The sequence below is a fragment of the Saccostrea echinata genome, unplaced genomic scaffold (genome assembly GCF_033153115.1).
Source record: "Saccostrea echinata isolate AGI-Se365-2 ecotype Australia unplaced genomic scaffold, CSIRO_AGI_Sech_v1 ptg000009l, whole genome shotgun sequence".
Classification (NCBI taxonomy): Eukaryota; Metazoa; Mollusca; class Bivalvia; order Ostreida; family Ostreidae; genus Saccostrea; species Saccostrea echinata.
In genome coordinates, this window is record NW_026889758.1 from 4,246,495 (window position 1) to 4,269,106 (window position 22,612).

Below are 22,612 nucleotides of genomic sequence, written 5' to 3' on the forward strand. Positions count from 1 at the left end.
CAGCAAACTGCTTTGTAACCAGGTAAACTTGAAAATTTAAGCAAAATCTAGATATCAGCCACAGTGTAGAAAATCTTTTGAAAAATCAAAACAAGACATTTGGGAGGAGAATTTGATTTCATAAATGTGTAAAGGTGGAGGGAATTCATTATGTACAAGATTGACTTTTGCTTCCTGAGATGAAGAAACAAAATACAGTCAAGACATATTAAACTTCCCTTGTTTAGGTGATAGATGGAGAGCTATACTATAGAATCAACAGACAAGTCCTAAAGAAAGTGAGGGTGAGGTATCATCCAGAAGTTAAACCTAAGCCCAGCTGTCCAGAAGAAGAGGATGTTGAGGAGAAGATGAAAGTGAAGACAGAGCCGATGACACCAGCTCAGTGGGAGGAGGATGAGGAGGGAGCGGAAAAGGAGAACGTACAGATTAGACGACCAAAACATGTGGGAATAAAGGTAAACTTAGCAGAGAACGTACAGATTAGACGACCAAAGCATGTGGGAATAAAGGTAAACTTAGCAGAGAACGTACAGATTAGACGACCAAAACATGTGGGAATAAAGGTAAACTTAACAGAGAACGTACAGATTAGACGACCAAAACATGTGGGAATAAAGGTAAACATGGCAGAGAACGTACAGATTAGACGACCAAAACATGTGGGAATAAAGGTAAACTTAGCAGAGACGTACAGATTAGACGACCAAAACATGGGGGAATAAGGGTAAACTTAGCAGAGAACGTACAGATTAGACGACCAAAACATGTGGGAATAAAGGTAAACTTAGCAGAGAACGTACAGATTAGACGACCAAAACATGTGGGATTAAAGGTAAACATGGCAGAGAACGTACAGATTAGACGACCAAAACATGTGGGAATAAAGGTAAACATGGCAGAGAACGTACAGATTAGACAACCAAAACATGTGGGAATAAAGGTAAACTTAGCAGAGAACGTACAGATTAGACGACCAAAACATGGGGGAATAAAGGTAAACTTAGCAGAGAACGTACAGATTAGACGACCAAAACATGTGGGAATAAAGGTAAACATGGCAGAGAACGTACAGATTAGACGACCAAAACATGGGGGAATAAAGATAAACTTAGCAGAGAACGTACAGATTAGACGACCAAAACATGGGGGAATAAAGGTTAACTTAGCAAAGAACGTACAGATTAGACGCCCAAAACATGGGGGAATAAAGTTAAACTTAGTAAATTCTTATCATATTGCTTAAAATATTGCATTCCAAATATTTTCTTTTATATTTGCATGCAGGAATAAGGTTATTGTTTTTTGCAAACAAAAACTGTATGGTGTTCTTCCATTTCAGTTAAAGATTTCTAGCAGAAAGAAGGGGAAACAGGGACGTTTCTTTTCTATTAAAGAAATGGCTGATTCTCCTGTCAAGAAAACAGTTACAAGTGTTTCAACAGAAACTGGTGACCAGATTTCTGACCTGGAAAATCTTCCCTCCACATCCAATCAGTCAAAAGAAATGCCTGAAGAAGGTGAGAAGAGTGGAGAGAGGGAATCGACTTCATCACTAAGAACTGAAGAATTGGAAAGTATGGAACACTCAGAAGAATCTCAGCTTGGTTGTGGGTTACCTGATCTGATTCCACCTCAGGACCAAAGAAGGCAAGAGGAAGCGAATCCTGGGGGGGTGGTGGAGAAGATAGAGGAAACATCTCCACTGTCCAAAGTACCCAGGTCAGTGGAAGTGACTGTCACAGCAGACAGCAATGAAGACTTCGCAGGGGCCATAATATCCATCCCTAACACTGAAACAACACCAAAAAAGGATTCCAATAGAGAATTCACCATCAGTTCATGGGTGGAAAGTGCTAACTTGTCACCTCAGAAAACCCCTCCAACTCTTACAGAGGAAGTTGCCATGGATGGACATATTTCTCACAGAGACAGTTCCTGTTCTGACTTGCTTGCCAAAGCTTTACATGAGGCCATGATAAGTCAGTCAGATGTGTCCATGACTTTAGATTCCTCACATGTAGGCAACAAAACACAAAGTGCATCTAGTCCAACAAAAGCCCCAGTGTCTTCAACTAATCTTGGATTTTCAATAGTTTCTGAAAAAGAGACTAGGAATATGACACAAAATGTTAATAAGTTAGATTCAGAACAAAACATTTCACCAAGTGCTAAAAAATTGGACTCTAGTCCTACAGATAAGCAGAAGAAATGTGAGAAAAGAAGAATAGTGCCAAAACCTGTCACTGAAGATACGAGTTGTGTTTCACCTGCATTTTCCTTGTCCAGCATAGACAATGTTGAATTCCTAAAAAGTCCCACTGACTCTAGTCCTATTATTGCCTACACAAACTCCCCTGTGTTCCATAATGAAAATTCTAATCTTTCAATAAAAGTAAGCCCAAATCCAAAGTCCTATTCTACAGAAGAATCAGGTTCTTCAGCTGGCCAAGGTCTAAGATTAAAACTAAGCAAAAGCCAAAGTGTAGCTTCTCCATCTAGAAACATTATTTCCAGTGTTGTTGGATTTGGCCAAGAAGAACTTAAAGCAGGACCTAGTCCCACTCAGGTGTCAGATGCATTAGTAGATCAAAGAGAGACAACTCCTGCAACACCACTGATTGAATGGACAAGGTGAAAATTATTATAAAATAAGTTTTATTTGGAGAAGTCAAAAGATGGTTGTTGAGTAGCATATGATGATAATTTTAAGACAAATATTGCCAACTATTACTTATGCAATGACATTGCCAATTCCTATAACTTTTTTCTACATGTAGGTCTTTAAAATGCTACAATTGAAGTGTGATTTGTGTGCAAGACTCTTACTAAGAGTTGAATTTTATTTTCTGATAACAGGGAGATGGATAGAGTAATGTTAGAGAGTGTCAAAGCAAATGGCCCCTTCTCCAAAACATTTGAAGACATCGCAAAACAAATTCCTGGATCGACAGTAGCTTCAGTAAGTTTTCTGCATTGAAAGAAGATAATGCTTGATTATTTTTTTCATTCATTTGTCATTGTTGTATAGCTGTATTTTAAAAATAGACATGAAATAGAGTGTCTTGAATTACCCATACTGAAAAGAGTTTATCAAGAATAATGTCCATTAAAAGTATTTTTGGTGGATCCAACAAGTGTGATCCTCTTAACTTCCAGAATCATTATTATTAGTTTACTGTTTTATTTGCCATGGATTAAGCAGACAAAGTTTGTCATTTTTCAGATAATAGAGAGATTTCATGCTCTGTTGGAGATGCTGGCAGATGAGACCCCGAGTGAAGATGACACTACAGAGGAGACAACGGAATCATCCAGCTGACAAAGTGGCTGCTAAAAATAGGATTCTCAGACACAGCAGAGAGACAGTAGAGTCATCCAGCTAGACAGGCAAAGTGGCTAATAAAATCTCGGCCCTCAGACATAGGGGAGAGAGTAGGGAGTGATCCAAAAGGCAAACTGAGCTCCTCCTCCAAAAAACAAACCTTCAGTGTCCTGCAGCTAATCAAGTCTTAAACTGTATCCCTATTTATTACATAACAAATTATGATCAGAATCACAGATTTGCTATTGTTTGCTTCAGTCAGCCATTAATACACTATCCTTGGCACCTTTGTATGTTTTGAATGGTTGAGAGTATATTTTCTTCTTCTATTCAAAATCTTGCAGACTTCATTAAAAAAATGATTTAATTCTGTGATGTATGAAGCATTTGCAATAATTATGCCACAGTTTATTTTTTGTGTATTAATTGTTATTTTTTATTTAGAATTAAAATTGTATATAGTTTTGTCAATGTTAAAGTATTTGAAGGAAATTTTTGTTTATATTTCCATGTTTCACAGAATAAATGTGTGCAGAACTGGATTATTATTTTATTACCTAGTGCTTTTATCTATTTTGACAGTTTTTTCACAGGGCTTTGTGATTTTGTTTACTTTTAAAATAGATGTAAGTGCTGTGATGTTTAGATCATCCATGTCATAAATTATGTATGGTGTGTTCTGCATGTTACAGATAGATACACTACTGTAATTGTTAATCAGAATCTATTTTATTTGAAGTTTCCTTTTGAAATTTTGAAAAGTACAAAATACTGGATTAAATATTAATTATTATTTTTCTTACAGAGCAGATGATTTAAGTAAGGTTTTCTGGGGAGGGTGTGTGTGTGTGTGTTTTTTTTTTTTGGGGGGGGGGGGGGGTTGTTGATTAGTTTCTTTTGTTATTTTTTGGAATTATTACTTTAATGGAATTTCCCATAGGCAAAAGTCATGTGTATTTCAAATTTTTGTTATTAAATGTATGAATTAAAATGAAAAACAACTACAGAATTTTTTACTTTCAAGTTTCTTCACAAAAAAAACTTAACAAAAACAGATTTTTGTGAAATGCAATGTCTATTCCTACAAGACTTGGAATATACAGACTTGTCTGTAATGAATATCTGGAACCACTATACTTACTGAACCGCTGTCCACTTTGTCAGCATACAGGTATGTTAGTCATGATGCAGCTAAGCAGGTGAAACTGTCACTGGTTTAATAAACATAATTGTGATATGGAGGAATTGAGATACATGGTATTACTGCAGACCCCTGGTATTTAGTTCACCCGAGCTGAAAGCTCAAGTGAGCTTTTCTGATCACCCGATGTCTGTCCGTCTGTCCTTCCACCTGTAAAACTTTTTTTTACATTTTCAACTTCTTCTCAAGAACTTCTGGGCCCATTTTAACCAAAGTTGACACAAAGTATCCTTGAATAAGGGGGAACTTAAATTGTTCAAGTCCTTTTCATAGAGGCGATATTCATGAAAGGCAAAAACAGGGTGGGGTCATTAAAAAATCTCAAGACCCACTGGGACAGAAAAAAATGAAACTTATGTGGAAGTGTAGAGTCTAAAATTGTTCAAATCATGACCCCTAGGGATAAGGTGGGGCCATATTAGGGGACGAAAGTTTTACATTGAAATAAATAACAAAAATCTTCTCAAGCACCACAGGGTCAGAAAAAGTGAAACTTGTGTGGAAGCTTCGTAAGGAAGTGTAGATTGTTTATTGTTCAAATCATGGATCCTTGGGTAAGGATGGGATCACAACAAAGGATCAAATTTTTACATTGAAATATTTAGGAAAAATCTTCCTCTCAAGAACCACTGGACCAGAAAAGATTAAATTTATGTAAAGGCTTCCTAAGGTAGTATAGATTCTAAACTGTACAACTCGTGGCCCATGGGGGTAGCATGGGACCACAACAGGGAATCAAAGTTTCACATGGAACAATATAGGAAATTTTGTTTAAGGTCTTCTAAAGAAAAACAGTAAAACCATTAATTTGCGAACATTCCCTATTGTGTGATTTTATTAAAAATATTGACCCTGGGTTAGAGTTTGCTAAATTCAGGTTCAAATTTTTCATAATGCATGTATACAGGAAATGAATTTTCTTCTCTATCAATGTAAGGCCATGTTAGTCATATTGATATTGAAGCATCTCCATGGTATGTAGATTCAGAGACACCATAGAGTTAGGGTGGGGCCTTAATATGGGGTCAATTTTCAAGGAAATATAAAAATCTTTTAAAAATCTAAGAACAGTAAGGCTAAAGTAACACAAGTGAGCATTGTGGCCCATTAGCCTCTTTTTAATATTTTTTTAAACAGCAGAGTAGGTCAAAGGGACTTTTTTTTTCCTTGTCTCTCAATCACAACACTTGAGAGATAATTTTATTCTGTTCAGTTAATCAAATGAAAGGGAGGGGATGGAAATTAAACATGAAAGGGATGCAAGTAAAATCAATACAACTTTTAAGAAATTATGTAAGTTCTCGTGCATTCATGTTTTTTGGCCAGATTGCAACAAAACACATACAGCATTTTTATTTACAGCTGTATAGAATTCTTTTTAAAAAAAGGCAAATTCTCTACAGTTCAGACACTTTTATTACAGATCTATTGACTGCCATATGTACATTACAGATTTCTACAGTCCAGCTTGGGTAAGTACAGTACCGCAGGTGGACGCTCTGTAATACACCATCTCTGATACAGGCCTTATCGGCAGCACGGATTCTCACCAATAGAATTAAATACTGACCTATCTACAGAGCTAGGGAGAAACTTGTATGCAAACAGTGTAAAATAAAGAAAACACATACAACTCATTTCAACAAAAATACAAACTGAAATACTGACAGATTCTGAGGATAATGGTTATATCATGAAGCCTCTTATTTAAAACTTAACGTCCATGAGATCACATGATTATGGCAATGTTTTCTTCTTGATGGTATATGACAATGTGCGTAATTTTGGTAACTTATGATCTACAGGTCTTCGCTAGATTCAGCCTGTGCTTCCGTTAGTTCGTATTTCTTTTCGATTCCTACAATACCACAGTCGATGATTTTTACCGTTTTCTTGGGGACCGCTGTTCTGCTGTCTGTGGGGGTTTCTCCAATGGTTCGTATTACATCCTATGAAAGACAAAGAATTATATATATTATATATAGGGCTACCTAAATTCGTCCAATAAAGAAAAGTTTCTAAAATCGAACTTATAATTTTGACCCAAGGCTAGCAATGGATGGGTTCTTGTGTTTGTTATAATCTTCTGGAGTAACTTACCATTCCTTTGATAACCTTTCCAAATACGACGTGCTTGCCATCTAGCCATCTAGCTTTGTTCAGAAGAATGAAGAACTGGGAGCCGTTGGTGTCTTGGCCATGGTTAGCCATAGATACATACCCAGCAGCTTTGTGACTCAGCTCAAAGTTCTCGTCAACGAATGTTGGTCCGTAGATGCTCTCGCCTGAAAGGTCAAATGTTATCTGTAGTCTTCTTTCAGTGATAATAACAAATGTTTGTTAAACTATGGAAGTCCAGCAGGTTTAATATAAACGTACTAATATATATACTTATTGAAATTGATTTTAGTGAATTATATATGTCTTTTTGATTGAATATAAATGCAAAAGTTTATTATTGGCTTGTACGAAGTTGCAAAATACACAAATTAGAAACGATCAAAATCAACAACAAAAAAGCAAAGAAAAAAATTTTCTTTTAGAGGAGGAATTTCATTTTACACATGCTTGAAATACGAAGTGTCGAAAATAAGAAATAGAATCAAAATGGTTTAGAAGATAGGTACCTCCAGTTCCATCGCCAACGGTGATGTCTCCCATCTGAATAATGAAATCTGGAACTATTCTGTGGATCAGGGATCGCTTGTATGTTAAGGTTTTCTGTAAACAAAATTAAAACAATTTTTGATATTTTAGGAAAAAACTCCTTTTATAAGCTTAATGTATAAGTCCTTGCTTTAAAGATATGTTTGTTTGTTTGTTTGTTTGTTTTTTTTTTTTTTGGGGGGGGGGGTCTTTTTTTTTTTTAATTCCGTGTGTTTGTTTATTTAGTGACTAAAATCAAGAATAAATCTGTCGAAGGACTTTTTTTTTCTTTCCACGTGTTGATATGTCCACGTCTGCACTCGTGTCAGATCCCGCTTTCCCTTTGTTCTACAGAAGATCGAAGTATATAAGCAGCTGTTGCTCAACGACTCAATCGGACTATTGAAATTTCTCAATCGATTATAAAGACACATGTATGTAAGTTAGGACTCTTGTAAAGCTGTGTGAGACTCGTCTTAACTGTTATTTAACATAATTTTATTTTTCATAATTTTTCCTTTAATTTATCCACTGTTCCATTTATCAGTGATTGTTAATTAAGAGGGATATTTAAAAACATCCTGTATACAACTTCATAATATTCAACCGTTTCATAGAAATAATATTTATTTATATGAATAAAAACTTGAAAAAAAATTTGCGTATGTTGTATCTTATCTAACTGAGGAAATAAATAACGATAACCCGTTTGAACGGATCTTCCGAAAAGCATAAACTAATTAATTTAAAGAAAACACAAACAAGCTTCAGGTTTTTATAATGTTTTCCATCAAAATTAAACGGTAATGTGTGTATAAGCCAGGCCCGTTGAAAGCACAACTGATTAAAAATTAGGAGTTCATGAGGGGGTAAGATCGTAAATGAATATGTTTTCTATTGTATAGTATACGTTGACAAAATTACTGGGAGGGACACCCTACCCCGTGTCTCACTTTCCGGTTCCTACAGATTTGGCTTTATTTCACGATGAATACTACATACTATGAAAACTAGGATATTCAGATTTCTCTAAACCAGAAGTTCGAATATGACCCCAGATGTAAACCTAACCTAAACCTAGTATTAACGCTTACTCTGACTTTTACCTTAGCTCCAACTCTAACCTAAGCCTTACGTTAGCTCAAACCCTAGCCCTTAGTTCTAACCCTAGCCCTAAGCCTTACGTTAGCTATAACATTAACACTAGCCCTAAACCTTATCTTAGCTATAACCTTAACACTAACCCTAGCCCTAAGCCTTACTTAACTTATAACCCTAACTCTTAGCCTTCCCTTAGCTATAACCCTATCCCTAAACCTTCCCTTAGCCTTTATTCTAGCCCTAAGCCTTACCTTAGCTATAACACTAACTCTTAGCCTTACCTTAGCTATTACCCTAGCCCTAAGCCTTACTTAACTATAACCCTAGCCCTAAGCCTTAGCTATTACCCTAGCCCTAAGCCTTTCCTTAGCTATTACCCTAGCCCCAAGCCTTACCTTAGCTATTACCCTAGCCCTAAGCCTTACCTTAGCTTTAGCCATAACTCTCATCCTAGCCCTAAGCTTTACTTAAGCTTTAATCCTAACCCTAACGCTAGCCCTTACCCTTACCCTAGCTCTTACCTAACTTTAGCACTAGAACCCTATTATTTCATTTATTGCAACATTATCTAGTGTTAAGGCATTCGGTTACTGTTAACGAACAAGATACAAGATTTTATTAGTCCAATTTGGGTCCCCGGAGGAGCAAAAAAGATTTACAAACATGAAACAATAGAAGGAGGAGGATCCAAATGATAAAACAAACATGATCTTTAATATAATGAACAAATGCACATCGTTTTAAAAGAATGACATCCATGCAAAAGACACCATGCCTCGTGAAAGACCTTATTAGTTATTTTCATGCGAATTTCAATCCATCCCCTCATCAACTCGGATCCAAATTTTGATCTCGACGTACAGGGTGCCAGGCTACTTTGTGGTATACCAGTGGGTACTTACTGAGCCTCATTTGTATCCTCTAGCCAATGAATGGAACTTATTGAGCCTCGTTTGTATTTTTTAGCCAATGATTGGTACTTACTGAGCCTCTTTTGTATCCTTTAGCTAATGATTGGTACTTAATGAGCCTTACTTGTATCCTCTAGCCAATGATTGGTACTTACTGAGCCTCTTTTGTATCCTTTAGCTAATGATTGGAAGTTCATTGTTGTCATCGGACATTTGTCTCCAAACAATGCCACGACGAACCTTCCTCTGTAGTCCTCGCCGATGCCATCGAAGTCTTTGATTTCGACATCAAACCAGGCCTCCTCTGTTACCGTGTAATTTTTGTGACCTTGTACTGCCGCGATGAGGACGATGAAGAGAAACAAAGCTGCCATGCCGGGCCTGTCGCAGTAAATAATAACTTAAATAATACGTGTCAAGGGTTTTTTTCATTTAAAAAAAAATCCTCAGATTGGTAGGCGTCCTTTCGTGAAATGTTCAAATTGGTCGAAATAAAAGTTATCAAAGAAACAACAATTTCTTCATAATTCAAAGTTTTACTACTCTTGCTGATATGCTGAAATAAAAAAGTTCTATTAAATAAAAACAATAATTAAGATAAATTTGAAAAAAAAAAATACCTGTGGGAAATTTCATTGAGTAAAAGTTTGGCTGCATTTGTAATTGTCTTACCTTGATAAGATGATGTAAAATCAAAAGATAAATGTAGTAAGTGGACGCATCACTGTCCCAATCTTTCTTATAAAGGAATGTGATCGCCACGAAACAAGATTCGCGAAATCCAATCGAATCCTCCCCATCTGGTGCGACGAGAGCATCACATGGTCGATTTCTTACGACGCGGACACGTTTCTACGATAGTTACTGGACTAGGTATACTGCACAATTATGTGACACATAGACAAAAAGAACTCGGTTATTGACAATCTATGTGGACTGCGATTTATTTTCTATTATTTTGATGTTATACGTGTACAATGGGAGGGCACTGGATGATGCGAAGATTGATTTGGGGATGTGTCAGTTTAAATCTAATTTACGTGTGTAGTATTTCTACACAAATTTTATCCTCAGAGGCAAATTGTATGTCCCCCGTCTTTGATGATTTAAAATATATGATTTTTTTTGTTGTTGCAATTAATGCAACACCGCTAATTTGAACCTGCTAATTCTTCAGATGATTCAAGAATCTTATTTTAAAAAATCTTTAAAATAATATTGCTGGGATTTTTCACCTTGAGTTAAAACGTATTTGAAAATCAAGGAAGAAAATATTTCATTATGACGATCTGATACCTTACGGCCTCCTGCGTCCCCGGGGCACGGACAGGATAAGTAATTAATTCTGATACTTAAATAACTTTCATTGCTGCTCTCATCACATCAGTGTGACCACGTCACCTTCAGCATCACAGCCATTACAAAGGCTTTACTTGATTTATCAAACACTATACGTGTAAACCCGTACTGCACCGTAGGATGCAAGGGGGGGGGGGGGGCACAACCAAACCTTTTCAGTTTTTGGGAAGCATTGCCAAGCAAAATTTCCTTGACAGGCAAAAAAGGGGGGTCCGACATTATCATTGAAGGGGTGCTATTTATGTTTTCTATAGTATACTATATATCGGCAAAATTATTAGGGAGAACCCCTCTCTCTCTCCCCCCCCCCCCCCCCCCCCGGTTCCTGCAGTCATGACTTAATACTGCAGTTGTGGTTATGTATGCTTCTTTTGCTCATTTTCTGTTCGTACAAAAACTATCACTTATCTCCATCTTAATAATGTTTAAAATGTTATTTATTCTTCGATGATCAGTAACTTGTTTAAATCAATATTTTGAAATTTTTATTTTTTTCTTCTCCACATTACTTTGGATATTTGTTATGTTTTCCATTACTGTTTCTTGTTTGATATGTGGCATTTATTTTACAGGGTTGATTTCACCTTGATCAGTGTAACACGTGTCCAATATCATCTTTTGTGCCGTGTCTTAAACACAGATTGAGACGCTGCGGTCGCGACACAAAACTGAAGAGAAAAAAAAAATCAATCTGCTCAATGAAATTTCTGTGAACATGATAATTGTGCATTTTAATTGGAACAGTGATGAAAATTGATTTGTAGTTTTATATTAGCCTTTTCCACACTTTTAGAAATTCTAAACGTTAAATCCTAAGTTGTGGTCCCACTAATTAAAATTAAATATGAAGTAACATCCAGTTTTCCCCGTATACAACAAATGTGGGAGGTGAAAATTTAGATTCCCTCGTGAAGTTCCCAATCTCCTCGCGAGCCCTAGAAAGTGAGCTGTGAGTATTCATTCAATTTAATTCATTCATGATTCTCTTAATTGCAGATTTTAATTTTTTTTATTTCAAATTTCATGTCGCATGTTTGAATTATGTATAAAAAAAATTACAGATTTAATATTACATCCTTTTAGAAAATATAGGTGGTGATGGTAATTTCATCTGTTACGTGTAATGGACTGGTAAACAATTACACAGGTACGTAATGGGCTACAGCCTTAGCTTCATAGGATTGAAAACAAAGTCCAACCTGTGTACTTAAAATATTAAGACAATGAAACCTTTTGAAACCTCCATGATCATTTGTATATAATAGTCTGTCAAATAGATGTAATATTGTAAATTTGAATTTACCGGGTGGTAGTATTTAAAAATTACAATATGACACAGACCATAAATACAATGTCCTAAAGGGGAATTTCGCTCAAATGAACAATAATCATTCGTTTATATCAATGAGTTTTTCATCAACCGTAAAACTGTTGTAAAACAGAAGTTGTTGTAAATAACAATAAATTACTTATTGGTGTCATTTATAGACCACCCAACTCTAAGGCAGAATATTGGGATCATTTTCTATTCAACATGCAGCAAGCACTTGATTTAAATATTCCCATCATACTGTTAGGCGATTTCAATATTAATATGTTGTCTGACCAAAGCAAACACTTTAAACTTATGTTACAGAGACTTAGTTTAACAAATCTTATAAAGAATGCTACTAATTTCACAACCAAAACAGGGACATGTATTGATCTCATTTTGACCAACAATACCAGCTTAATCGCAAATCATGATACAACATCACCCTTCTGTAGCTCTCACTGTGTGACTAGTGTAGAGGTAAAATTCACTGTTCATAAACAGTATGCCTATAAAAGGGAAGTGAAAAATTATGAAAAAGCGAATTTTCATGAACTTAATGAAGAATTATTACAAGTTGATTGGGACAATACAGTATTCAATTCTGAAAATATTAATGAAACATATTCCAACTTTGTTTGTTCTCTAAATAAATGTATTGATAAACACATTCCTAAAAAAACTATTACCATTAGACCAAGAGATAAAGTTTTTATGAATAATACTATACGTAAACTAATGAGAAAACGAAATAGGATTCACTATAAAGCAAAACATACAGACAATCCACTACACTGGCAGTCATATAGAGAAATTAGAAATACAGTTATTAATGAAATTCGAAAATCCTGTGAAAAGTATAACAAAAAAATGTCGTCAATGATTGATAAATCGATTCCTCCTGGGAAATGGTGGAGGATTGTCAAATCAATATCAAAACTTAATAAAAATTATGAACCATTACCACCATTAAAATCAAATGGAAAACTTATTTTTCATCCAATAGAAAAAGCTTTAGTTTTAAATAAATATTTTGCCCAGGTTTCCTCCATTAATAACGAACCAGATATTCCTCTTCATGGACCCGGTCCACCACAACAGAATATTAACATTTTTCCTGAAATAATTATCACAGAAGCTGAAGTTTATGATCAATTATGTATCATTGATAACAGTAAACCTCCTGGTCCTGATGGCATATCTCCAAGAGTGTTAAAAGAAATCTCCATTTCAATTAAAAAGCCTCTGACAAATCTCTTCAATATGTCATTAAGGGAAAAAAAGCTACCAGACATCTGGAAATTATCACAGATTACACCCGTCTTTAAAAATAAAGGGAGTGCTCAAGAAGTATCTAATTATAGACCAATATCTCTTACAAGTGTTCTGTGTAAAATAATGGAAAAAATACTTTTTAAACATTTACATAATTTTATGAATGATAATAATATTATATACAAATATCAGTCTGGTTTCCAACCTGGAGATTCAACTGTCAATCAACTGGTAGAGATATATAATACTATTATTTCAAATCTTGATAAAGGAAAAGATGTAAGATTTATCTTTTGTGATATTTCAAAAGCATTCGATAAAGTATGGCATAAAGGCCTGTTAACTAAACTAACAAATTATGGTATTAATGGCAATGTATTAGGTTGGATTGAGAATTATTTGTCTGATAGACAACAAAAAGTTGTAATAGATGGTTTTACATCAAACCCTGAAACGGTAAATGCTGGTGTTCCTCAGGGTTCTGTTCTGGGACCATTTCTATTTCTTTTGTACATTAATGATATTTGTGATGATCTAGTTAATAATATAAGACTCTTTGCTGATGACACTTCTTTATATGCTATTGTAGACAATGGAAATGTAGCACAATCTCTTACTGATGATCTAGAACATATTGATAAATGGTCAAAGAAATGGCTGGTTGATTTTAATCCTAATAAAACTGTGAATTTAAATTTTAGTAGAAAAAACTTTGTATATTCTCCTGTTAAATTTGGCGAACATGGCCCAGATATTATTCAGAAAAATTCTCATACTCATCTAGGCTTACATTTTCAAAGAGATGCCACGTGGACATCACACATACAAATAATTCATGAAAAAGCTACAAAAAGATTAAACATTCTTAGAATGCTTAAGTACAAGGTTACACGTAAAACACTTGTTAAAATATATTTTGCATTTATTCGACCTGTAATGGAGTATTCTGATGTTGTTTGGGACAATTGTTCTGAAAAAGATTCTAAACTTTTAGAAGACATACAAGTTGAAGCAGGCAGAATTATCACTGGATTAAGATGTAACTCTTCTCGTTCAAAATTGTATGATGAACTAGGATGGGATCTTCTAAAAACAAGGAGAAAAATTCATAAGCTTATATTGTTTTATAAAATTATTAATGGTTATTCCCCTCAATATTTGTATGATTTGATTGAACCCTATCACCCATCAATTCATTCTTATAATCTCAGAACCAATGTTGTACAATTCAAAATTCCTAATATTAGAACAACATCTTATATGGAAAGTTTTCTTCCCTCTACAGTCAAACAATGGAATATCTTGCCAGATTATATTAAAAATGCTCCTGGAATATGTTCATTTAAGAGTCTCTTAAAATCCTATTTTTGTAGAAAAAGTAATGAACTTTTTCATTTTGGAGTAAGAAAATATAATATAATACATTGTCAGATAAGGAATAATGCCAGTAATTTGATGGCAGATTTATATAATCAATGTTTAGCAGAAACTCCAATGTGTGAACATTGTGCTGGCAGTATTGAAGATGCCTACCATTACTTTTCTGTATGTCCAAGATATACAATTCCAAGAAATGTACTTTTTCAATCAATACATAATATTATAAATTGTGACTATATATCTGAATGTGATTTATTGTTAAATGGTAGTTCTAATCATGGACTTGATATTAATATACAAATATTTGAAGCTGTACACACATTTATAGCAGCAACAAAGCGATTTATATAAATACTGTCATATACATATGTGGTATATTGTAATATTTTCAATTTTTCCAAACCGGTACTACTTTGTACTCTTGCTTATCTTTTTTTTTTTTTTTTTTTTTTTTTTTTTTTTTTTTTTTTTTTTTTTTTTTTTTTATTTTTATATATTATTATTTTTTTTATTTTTTATTTTCTTTTTTCTTTCCTTTTGCAATTTTGCTTCTTTTGCCTTCTGTATCTTTGTTCATTTTTGTTTTTGCTTTCTTCTTTTGTACATTCTTACTTTTGCTTTAATAATTAATTTACTGTGTATTTGCCTTGACCTTGATGTAGGGAGAGGGCTAAAATAGGCTGAGCCTGCTGCCCAATCCTATTCACTCTTACATCTGTGAATAAAATATTGTTTAAATTAAATCAACCGTAAAACTACATTGAAGTTTAACTGTGTGATTGCACTGCCCTGTAAACGTGGTCAAGTCATCAAATTTAGTTTATTTAGTGTTCTAATGTTTGCGATGTTTTAATCACATCTACACATATCCCTAATTTCCCACAGTAATTAAACATACGTAAACTTGTGATTTATGGATTAAGGACCCTCTATACATTAATGAAAAATATTTTTTGAACATTGAGAAAATTATGTCATATAATGGTGTAAATACTGTGCCTGTCTATTTCATTTTCAACAGAGGGAACCTGCCATTTACCCCCAGTAAAATTTTCCAAGACAACATAGTATTAATGAACAGAAATCACTGTTGCTTATTTAAATGGAGAAAATACATGCAAATAAAGAGTTCAATTAATTTATCTTGTCCTTATAAAATGTTAGAAATGTTTGAATTGATTACATATAGAGTAATATGCTATAGATTTCAGTTTATTCAATTTTCTATCTAGGGGCATATCACTCAAACTGCTTAAAAATACCATGGAATCAGAACTCTTAAATGTGCAGTGTATAGAGGGGTCGTTAATATTGTTTAATACTTACTTACTTAGTAACATGTAGCTCTCCTTAGTCAAACATAAACTCTACTTCATTTAACACTGATTGCTAGATTCTATCAACGTCTCATTAAGTATAGGATGAGTTGCGGATAAGAGATGGGTACCCCCAATATTATAGAAAGAATGGCAGTGCATGTCCATGTTTTCTAGTGGGAAAACCCCAAAATATGTGTTTGATCAAAAAGTGAAATAAGAGGCACACAATGGCACTATGTAAAAAAGATTCTGTGAAAGTCTCATTCATTTTATTCAGTGGTATAGGAGGAGTTGTGGATAAGATATGGGGACCCCCAATATTATAGAAAGAATGGCAGTGTCCATGTTTTCTTGTGGGAAACCCCAAATTTACATGTGTCTGATCAAAAAGTGAGATAGAAGGCACAAAATGGCACTATGTAAAAAAAATTATCTGAAAGTCTCATTCAGTTTTATTCAGTGGTATAGGTAGAGTTGCTAATACGAGATGGGTACCCCCAAGCAAAACGGAGGGACGGACTGACACCCCATTACTATATACCCTCTCTTTTCAAGCATCATCATGGCCCGACTAGTAGGATGAGGCCATGATAGGGGATGAAAAATTAAATCTTCTCCATAGAAATATAAAATATTATAAAAAGGAAGCTCTAAAATTAGGGATGAAATTTACAAATTTCATGTATACAGGGAAATTTTTTTTCTCTCTCAAAATTTCACAGCAATTGCCTTGTAAATCATATTGAAGCATCCCGATGTTTTGTAGATTTAAGTTTGAAAGTATGACCCCTAAGGGTTAGGATAGGATCATAGTATGGGGTAAAAATTGGCCATGGTAATAAAGAGGAAAGAAATCGTTTTAAAGAACTGAAGAACAGCAAGGCCAAGGTGAGTAAGGTAAGCGTTGTGGCCTATGGGCCTCTTATTAGTTAGCTTTAAAATGAGGTTAAATTAGGGCATAGTACAAGTGAAAGTTCAAGGTAAATTATTCTTGAAATTGTATATACGTAATATGATATTTTACTTGTATAACTTATTGTCATGTAATTTCGGTGGAGATTCGGTTCGGCTAGAAGGCGTCAGACCAAATATCTAGCCGAGCCGAATCTCCACCGAGATTTATTGTCATGACGTTTACTTATCATTAAAGGACATGTTGCTTGTTTCTCAATTACTTGGAATGAAAAGCTTACCCCGATAGCGATCACGTGATTGTGTGACGTCAAATAATGGAAATAACACACAAAATAAAAACAAAAATTGCTGCAAAGCAACGTGAAGAAGTCGCGTATGAGTAAAGACAGGCGGGGGGGGGGGGGGTGAAATAAATTCGCAGAAAAGCAGAAAGGCCTATATTAGTACTTGTATCTTCATCTCGAAGATGTCAGAGCATTTCCACATAGAGGCTGTTGACTACATTAAGTGATTGGACTTTTGATAAGTTGTTTGAAATTGGACTTAAATTAACAAATGACAAAATGATTTAAGTTGACAAATGATGAATTGTTTGAAATTGGGCTTAAGGAGGTTGGATCCTGCCACCAAAAGTAATGAGAATTTTTTATCAAGTATATTTTTAGAACTTATACACATAGCTTTATTAAAAATCAAAACAAAAAATGGGGGTCAATGCGCTTCTTTTGGCGCTACAGAGCATTTAGTTTGACCTTTTTGCACTGTAAATACGTCTTACACATAAATCAATTTTTAAAGTTTCTACTCCAATAAATTTTGTTCAAATAAATAATGGGGACAAAAAAAGTCTTATTTCATCTTAAATAGACACATTAAAAGTTGTGACAACGAAGAAATTTTCAAATTACTCCGCATGTTCAATTATTTGACCTTTTTGCACCCAAATATTTTCATTTTTCTGGCATTAAAAATTTAACAAGCAAAAAAATCATTTGAAAGTAATGTCATTTTACTGAATTTAAGAAGAATGGTTAAAAGTATTGTATATATTCAGAAAAGAAAATCAAAAGTGGGGGTCTGTGATGTTAATTTTTAGATATTACTAAATCAGTGCTTATTTTAAGCTTAAATTAGGGCTATTTTTTTCTTCATGTTCACAACATATTTGCTATATTTATCATATATGATGATAGAATTCATGACAGTTTATTTAATAGATAATTTAGGACCAATATAAAACAGTCCACTGCACAAAATAACTATATGTGCAGACTGCATGTAAAAATAGGAATCCAAACTTAGCATACTTTAAATATTTCGAAAGAGAAAAAATGATCATTTTCTTCTAAAAAACCTTCCGCCACAAAATATAGTTCCTCACTTAATGCTTTTAGTATGGAATTTAATCATGGAGTTTTAACTGAATATAGTTAAATTGGCATTGTAGAATCCAAATTTATTGTAAGAATTAAAACATTATGCAGAATTTTTGAAATATAGGTTAAGATAAAAATTTGCTCAAAAGCTCAGGAGCGAACCTCGTTAAGCTGACAAATGCTACATTTTTTTTTTTGAAATTGGACTTAAGTTGACAAATGATAATTAAGTTGTTTGAAATTGGACATAAGTTGGAGAAATGAATTGATATCCATCAATCAAGAAGGGGTCATTCAATGCATAAAGTGAAACAAACTTTTTCTATTTTCAGTATCTCTGACAACACCATACATTCAATCAAAAACCTACCAATACATGAATATCTACATACTTACGATACATGTATATCAGACTTCCACTGTATGGTCATTTAAACATCATTTAATGGTTTGATTTTATTATGATTCCAGTAAATGTTCTACCAAGCCTCTTTCTTTACTCCTCACTAAAATATTAACAGCAGTGAAGGAGAAACTTCAGCAGTACTGTGCAACAATATATGCGAGAAGTGGAGTAAATCAGATGTAGATACTTAAAAATTCCAAGGAACTTTTGGAAAATTTGAAATCACAAAATTTTACCAAAATCAAAAACATAAAAACTTACTACTTTTCAACTCTGTATACAACCACCCCCTCCCCCTCCCCCCCCCCCCCCCCGATAAATTAAAGTCCAGGCTTTTTAATATAATTGAAAGCTGTTTTTTTTTTCTCAATAAAAATGGAACTCGTAAATTTACTTACCTTGTTATTGGTCATTTGCAAAATTATTTTGTTAAAAACATTCTGATTGTACACACAAGTACTTCTGAAGTTGATATAAAAAAGATGCTTTAGTTTCTGATTGACAATATCTATGTGGTTTTAGGAGACCAGGTCTTCCAACAATCTGTTGGAATTCTCATGGGTACCAATAGCGCCCCGTTGTTAGCAGACCTATTTTTGTATTCGTATAAAGCAGAATTTATTCAAAATCTTATACATGAGAAAAAGAAATCTCTTGCTGGGGCCTTTAACTCGACATTTAGATATATCGACGACGTATTATCAATTAACAATAGTTATTTCCATTCGTATGTCGACACGATATATTCCGGTGAGCTTGAAATAAAAGATAACACAGAGTCTGACACATCTGTTTCATATTTGGATTTTTACTAGAAAAAGACGTTAATGGTAATCTAACAACCATGCTTTATGATAAACGTAATGTCTTTAATTCAATCTCCAACTTGCCTTACTTATGCAGCAATGTACCTTCATCACCTGCATACGGGGTTTATATTTCTCAGTTGATTTGATAAGCAAGAGCATGCTCTACGTATGAACAATTTCTAAGTAAGTTATCGACAAACAAGTTGATGAAACAAGAATATCAACAGTCTCGTTTGAAGACGTCATTTCGTAATTTCTATTGTCAATACAATGACCTTGTCAGCCAATACAATTTATCATTAAGTCAAATACCAACTGACGTTTTTCATACTAATTATTAGGCCATTATTAACACACTGAATTGTCGACGGATTTTTCCGTTATTTTTCGATCATGACAAGGAGCACATGGCGGGTGTGACCGGTCAACAGGGGATGCTCACTCCTCCATGGCACCTGATCCCACCTCTGATGTTCTAGAGGTTCGTATTTGCTCTGCTCCAAAATTTGTATTGTTTAATGGACTTTTGAGCTTGAATACTGTTCGTTATCTCCATATTTCATGATAACTATATTCCTTTTGCAGAAAGATGAATTTTCTAAAATCAAGGTAGTTAGTGGTAAGTATATTTCCCTTGTAAATTAAACACATTTTTGACAAACACAGAAAAAAAATTAGCTGAATTCAAAGTACATGTATTTTAACCCCCCACCACCACTCCGATGTCCAAAATTATCCTCGGGGGTCAGAATGCTTGCCGACCAATATGTCTAATTATGGCCTTGTTGTAACTGAGAAGGCGATTTTTTAAACATTTTTTTTCTTTCCTATATGTTCCCATGTAAAACGTTCATCCCCTATAGTGGTCCTAACCACCCCCTGATTCCCACGATTTGATGAAATTTTAATCTGTAGAAACTGGAATCATTTGATCATAAAATCTCGAGCTTTAAGCTTAAGAGAGCTAAAAAGGGAAACTATGCAAAAGTAAGAACATTTACCCCCAAAAAACCATCTTCAGTTGTTTGCCGGTATTCAATGAAAGGAAATTCTTAAATGTGGTTTTTGTATGAAAATGTTAACACGAGAAAAGCCAGCTTGCAATACAATTTTCAGTCTTGTCATGTAAGGCTGGTGCTAAAGAGTCACGATCAATTCAGCATGAATAGCACATCTTCCATTATGTTGATAGCTGCTAGCTGGCTATGGATCTAATAAGAATGATGACTTCATCAGTTGGCCTTAGAAATGATTAGTACATTTCTATCATCATGAATCTTTCTACCGGTATGAGAAACACGGTATCAACAATTAGTAATCAATTCCACTTCTTCGGACTAATCAAAATAAAAAAAAGTTCAGAAAATTATGTCTTGCGGACGAGATTATAACAAGTCGTGTGAATGAGAAAAATTTGTCACGCGAAAAAACGACACATGTCGTGCAAACGACGTAATATGAAAAAAAAAACAAGTATTCCTTTTCCAGAGAATGATTGGGAAGCACAAATGAATGTTAATTCTTTTTCAACCCCTTTTACGTAAGAAATTGCGCAGAAATGTATACAAATGTCTTATGGTTTCCTAGGATTCCGAACATATATTCAAAACAATGACAATACTTCAACTTCAACAGTGAAAAAAAATTCCTCGCACCACACAGAGAAAAACTTATTTTACAATTAGGTCAATTTTGTATTTGGAGATCTATATGCTTTGTATATAAATCTCTGATATTAGTTGCCAGTAAAATATCACCTCTCTTTAACAGACGACTTGTAAAAAAATAATCAGTGGTCCAGACAATGGATGGTGAATTTTAACCTTAATAAAATTTGTAAATGTTAATTTTACTCGGTCAAATAAATCACATCCACAAATCTCATTTAGTTAAACAAAAATTACATACAAAGAAGCAAAGTCTGACATTGTCACCTTGGACTTGTATTGCAATCCAACGGCGGTTGGTTTGAACATATTTCCAAAATATATGACAAAGCATGCCAACTTTTGAATGTTTTTCGCACACTCAAATATAAGTTAAACAGGTATTCCCTTATGAGTATTTATATTGCTTGTATTAGACCTATTTTAGAATATGGCAATGTAGTGTGGGATAATTGCATACAAGAGCAGAGAAATCTACTAGTATTAGAAAGTGTACAAATAGAGGCGTATCATTATTGGACTAAGGCGGAATTCATCGAAACAAAATCTATATAATGAATTAGGATGGGAAACACTGAGTGAAAAAAGAATTAACCACAAGCTTACACTTATGTACAAAATACTTAATAATTATACACCCTGTATATTTACATGATATGGGTAAAGAGTGTCTACCTGTTTCACATAATTATGCTTTACTCAATGATCATTTGTTTCACATACCAATCACTAGAACAGTTGCATATTATAATAGCTTTTCACCATCTACGATTAAGTTATGGAATGATTTGCCAGATAGCTCAAAATCTGCAATAAGTGTAGCTAAGTGCAAACAAACTATACAAAATAAAAATCGTGATAATAAATTAAAATCCAAATTATTACAGTTATGGACAAAGGAAAAATTAAATATACTCCACTTTCAGTTGAGAAACTTCTTAAGTAATCTCAATGCAGATTTGTTTAATCATTATTTGTTTCACCTAAATGCTTAAAATGTGGTTATTTTTTTGGAAGATTCTGTTCATTTTTTCTTTCAATGCCCATGTTATTATCTTTCCAGGAACTCTGTGATTACATATATGATTGACCACGACATACCAAGAGATGTCAATGTTGTATAATCTGGTTATGATTGTCTATCTTTTAAAGAAAATAGGTTATTCTTTGACCAAGTTCATAATTTTATAAAAAAAAAAAAAAATAATAAAAGATTTTAGAATGTGAAAATTTAATAAGTATTAATGTGCAGCATGTAGACTGAAAGTACATATACAGAAATGGTTCTAAGCCTTCTCCCCCTTTCCCTCCCCCCACCTTTTTTTCTTTCCTTTAAGTTTTTCATTTTATTGTTCATTTTATTTCCCCTCTTTTTTTTCAATTCTGTACTCTGTAACTTCTTTAAGAATTAGCTTAAAATACATGTCTTTGTAAAAGTTCAAATATATATCATTGTAACATTTGTACCTGATCTCTACAATGCCTGCTGTTCAATCCATGTTAAATGTATATATACTTCTATGTATAACATGAAAAAAATAATTCTTAAACATAAACTGAATATCACAGTATTGAAAAAATCCTTAAGTACATAAATCAGCACGAGGTAT

General features: G+C 33.9%; 2 protein-coding genes across 2 annotated transcripts in view; one reads left to right on the forward strand and one right to left on the reverse strand.

Moving 5' to 3' along the window:
• LOC133181629 (GON-4-like protein) overlaps positions 1–4,171 on the forward strand; it is a 31,339-nt gene extending 27,168 nt beyond the window's left edge. Inside the window, exons 25-28 of the mRNA XM_061316173.1 lie at positions 228–458; positions 1,343–2,634; positions 2,860–2,962; positions 3,227–4,171. Coding sequence (XP_061172157.1) covers positions 228–458; positions 1,343–2,634; positions 2,860–2,962; positions 3,227–3,322 — 1,722 coding nt within the window. The 3' untranslated portion in view covers positions 3,323–4,171. The remainder of the gene's footprint in view (positions 1–227; positions 459–1,342; positions 2,635–2,859; positions 2,963–3,226) is intronic.
• Positions 4,172–5,919: 1,748 nt separating this feature from the next.
• LOC133183181 (uncharacterized) lies at positions 5,920–9,931 on the reverse strand. The gene is made up of 5 exons (XM_061318130.1): positions 9,857–9,931; positions 9,340–9,565; positions 7,154–7,247; positions 6,627–6,811; positions 5,920–6,475 (listed from the first exon to the last, which is right to left on the reverse strand). The coding sequence occupies exons 2-5, from the start codon at positions 9,556–9,558 to the stop codon at positions 6,326–6,328; spliced, it is 648 nt and encodes a 215-aa protein (XP_061174114.1). The 5' UTR covers positions 9,559–9,565; positions 9,857–9,931; the 3' UTR covers positions 5,920–6,325.
• Between the last annotated feature and the right edge of the window lie 12,681 nt (positions 9,932–22,612).

Bases quoted from the DNA above. Each gene is read 5' to 3' on its own strand.
- LOC133183181 (XM_061318130.1), bottom strand. From the start codon at position 9,558: ATGGCAGCTTTGTTTCTCTTCATCGTCCTCATCGCGGCAGTACAAGGT. The intron at 7,248-9,339 runs GTAAGTACCAAT...TTTTGTTTACAG, and splicing joins AAGGATACAAAAGAGGCTCA to AAAACCTTAACATACAAGCG. The intron at 6,476-6,626 runs GTAAGTTACTCC...TGTCTTTCATAG, and splicing joins GAAAGGTTATCAAAGGAATG to GATGTAATACGAACCATTGG.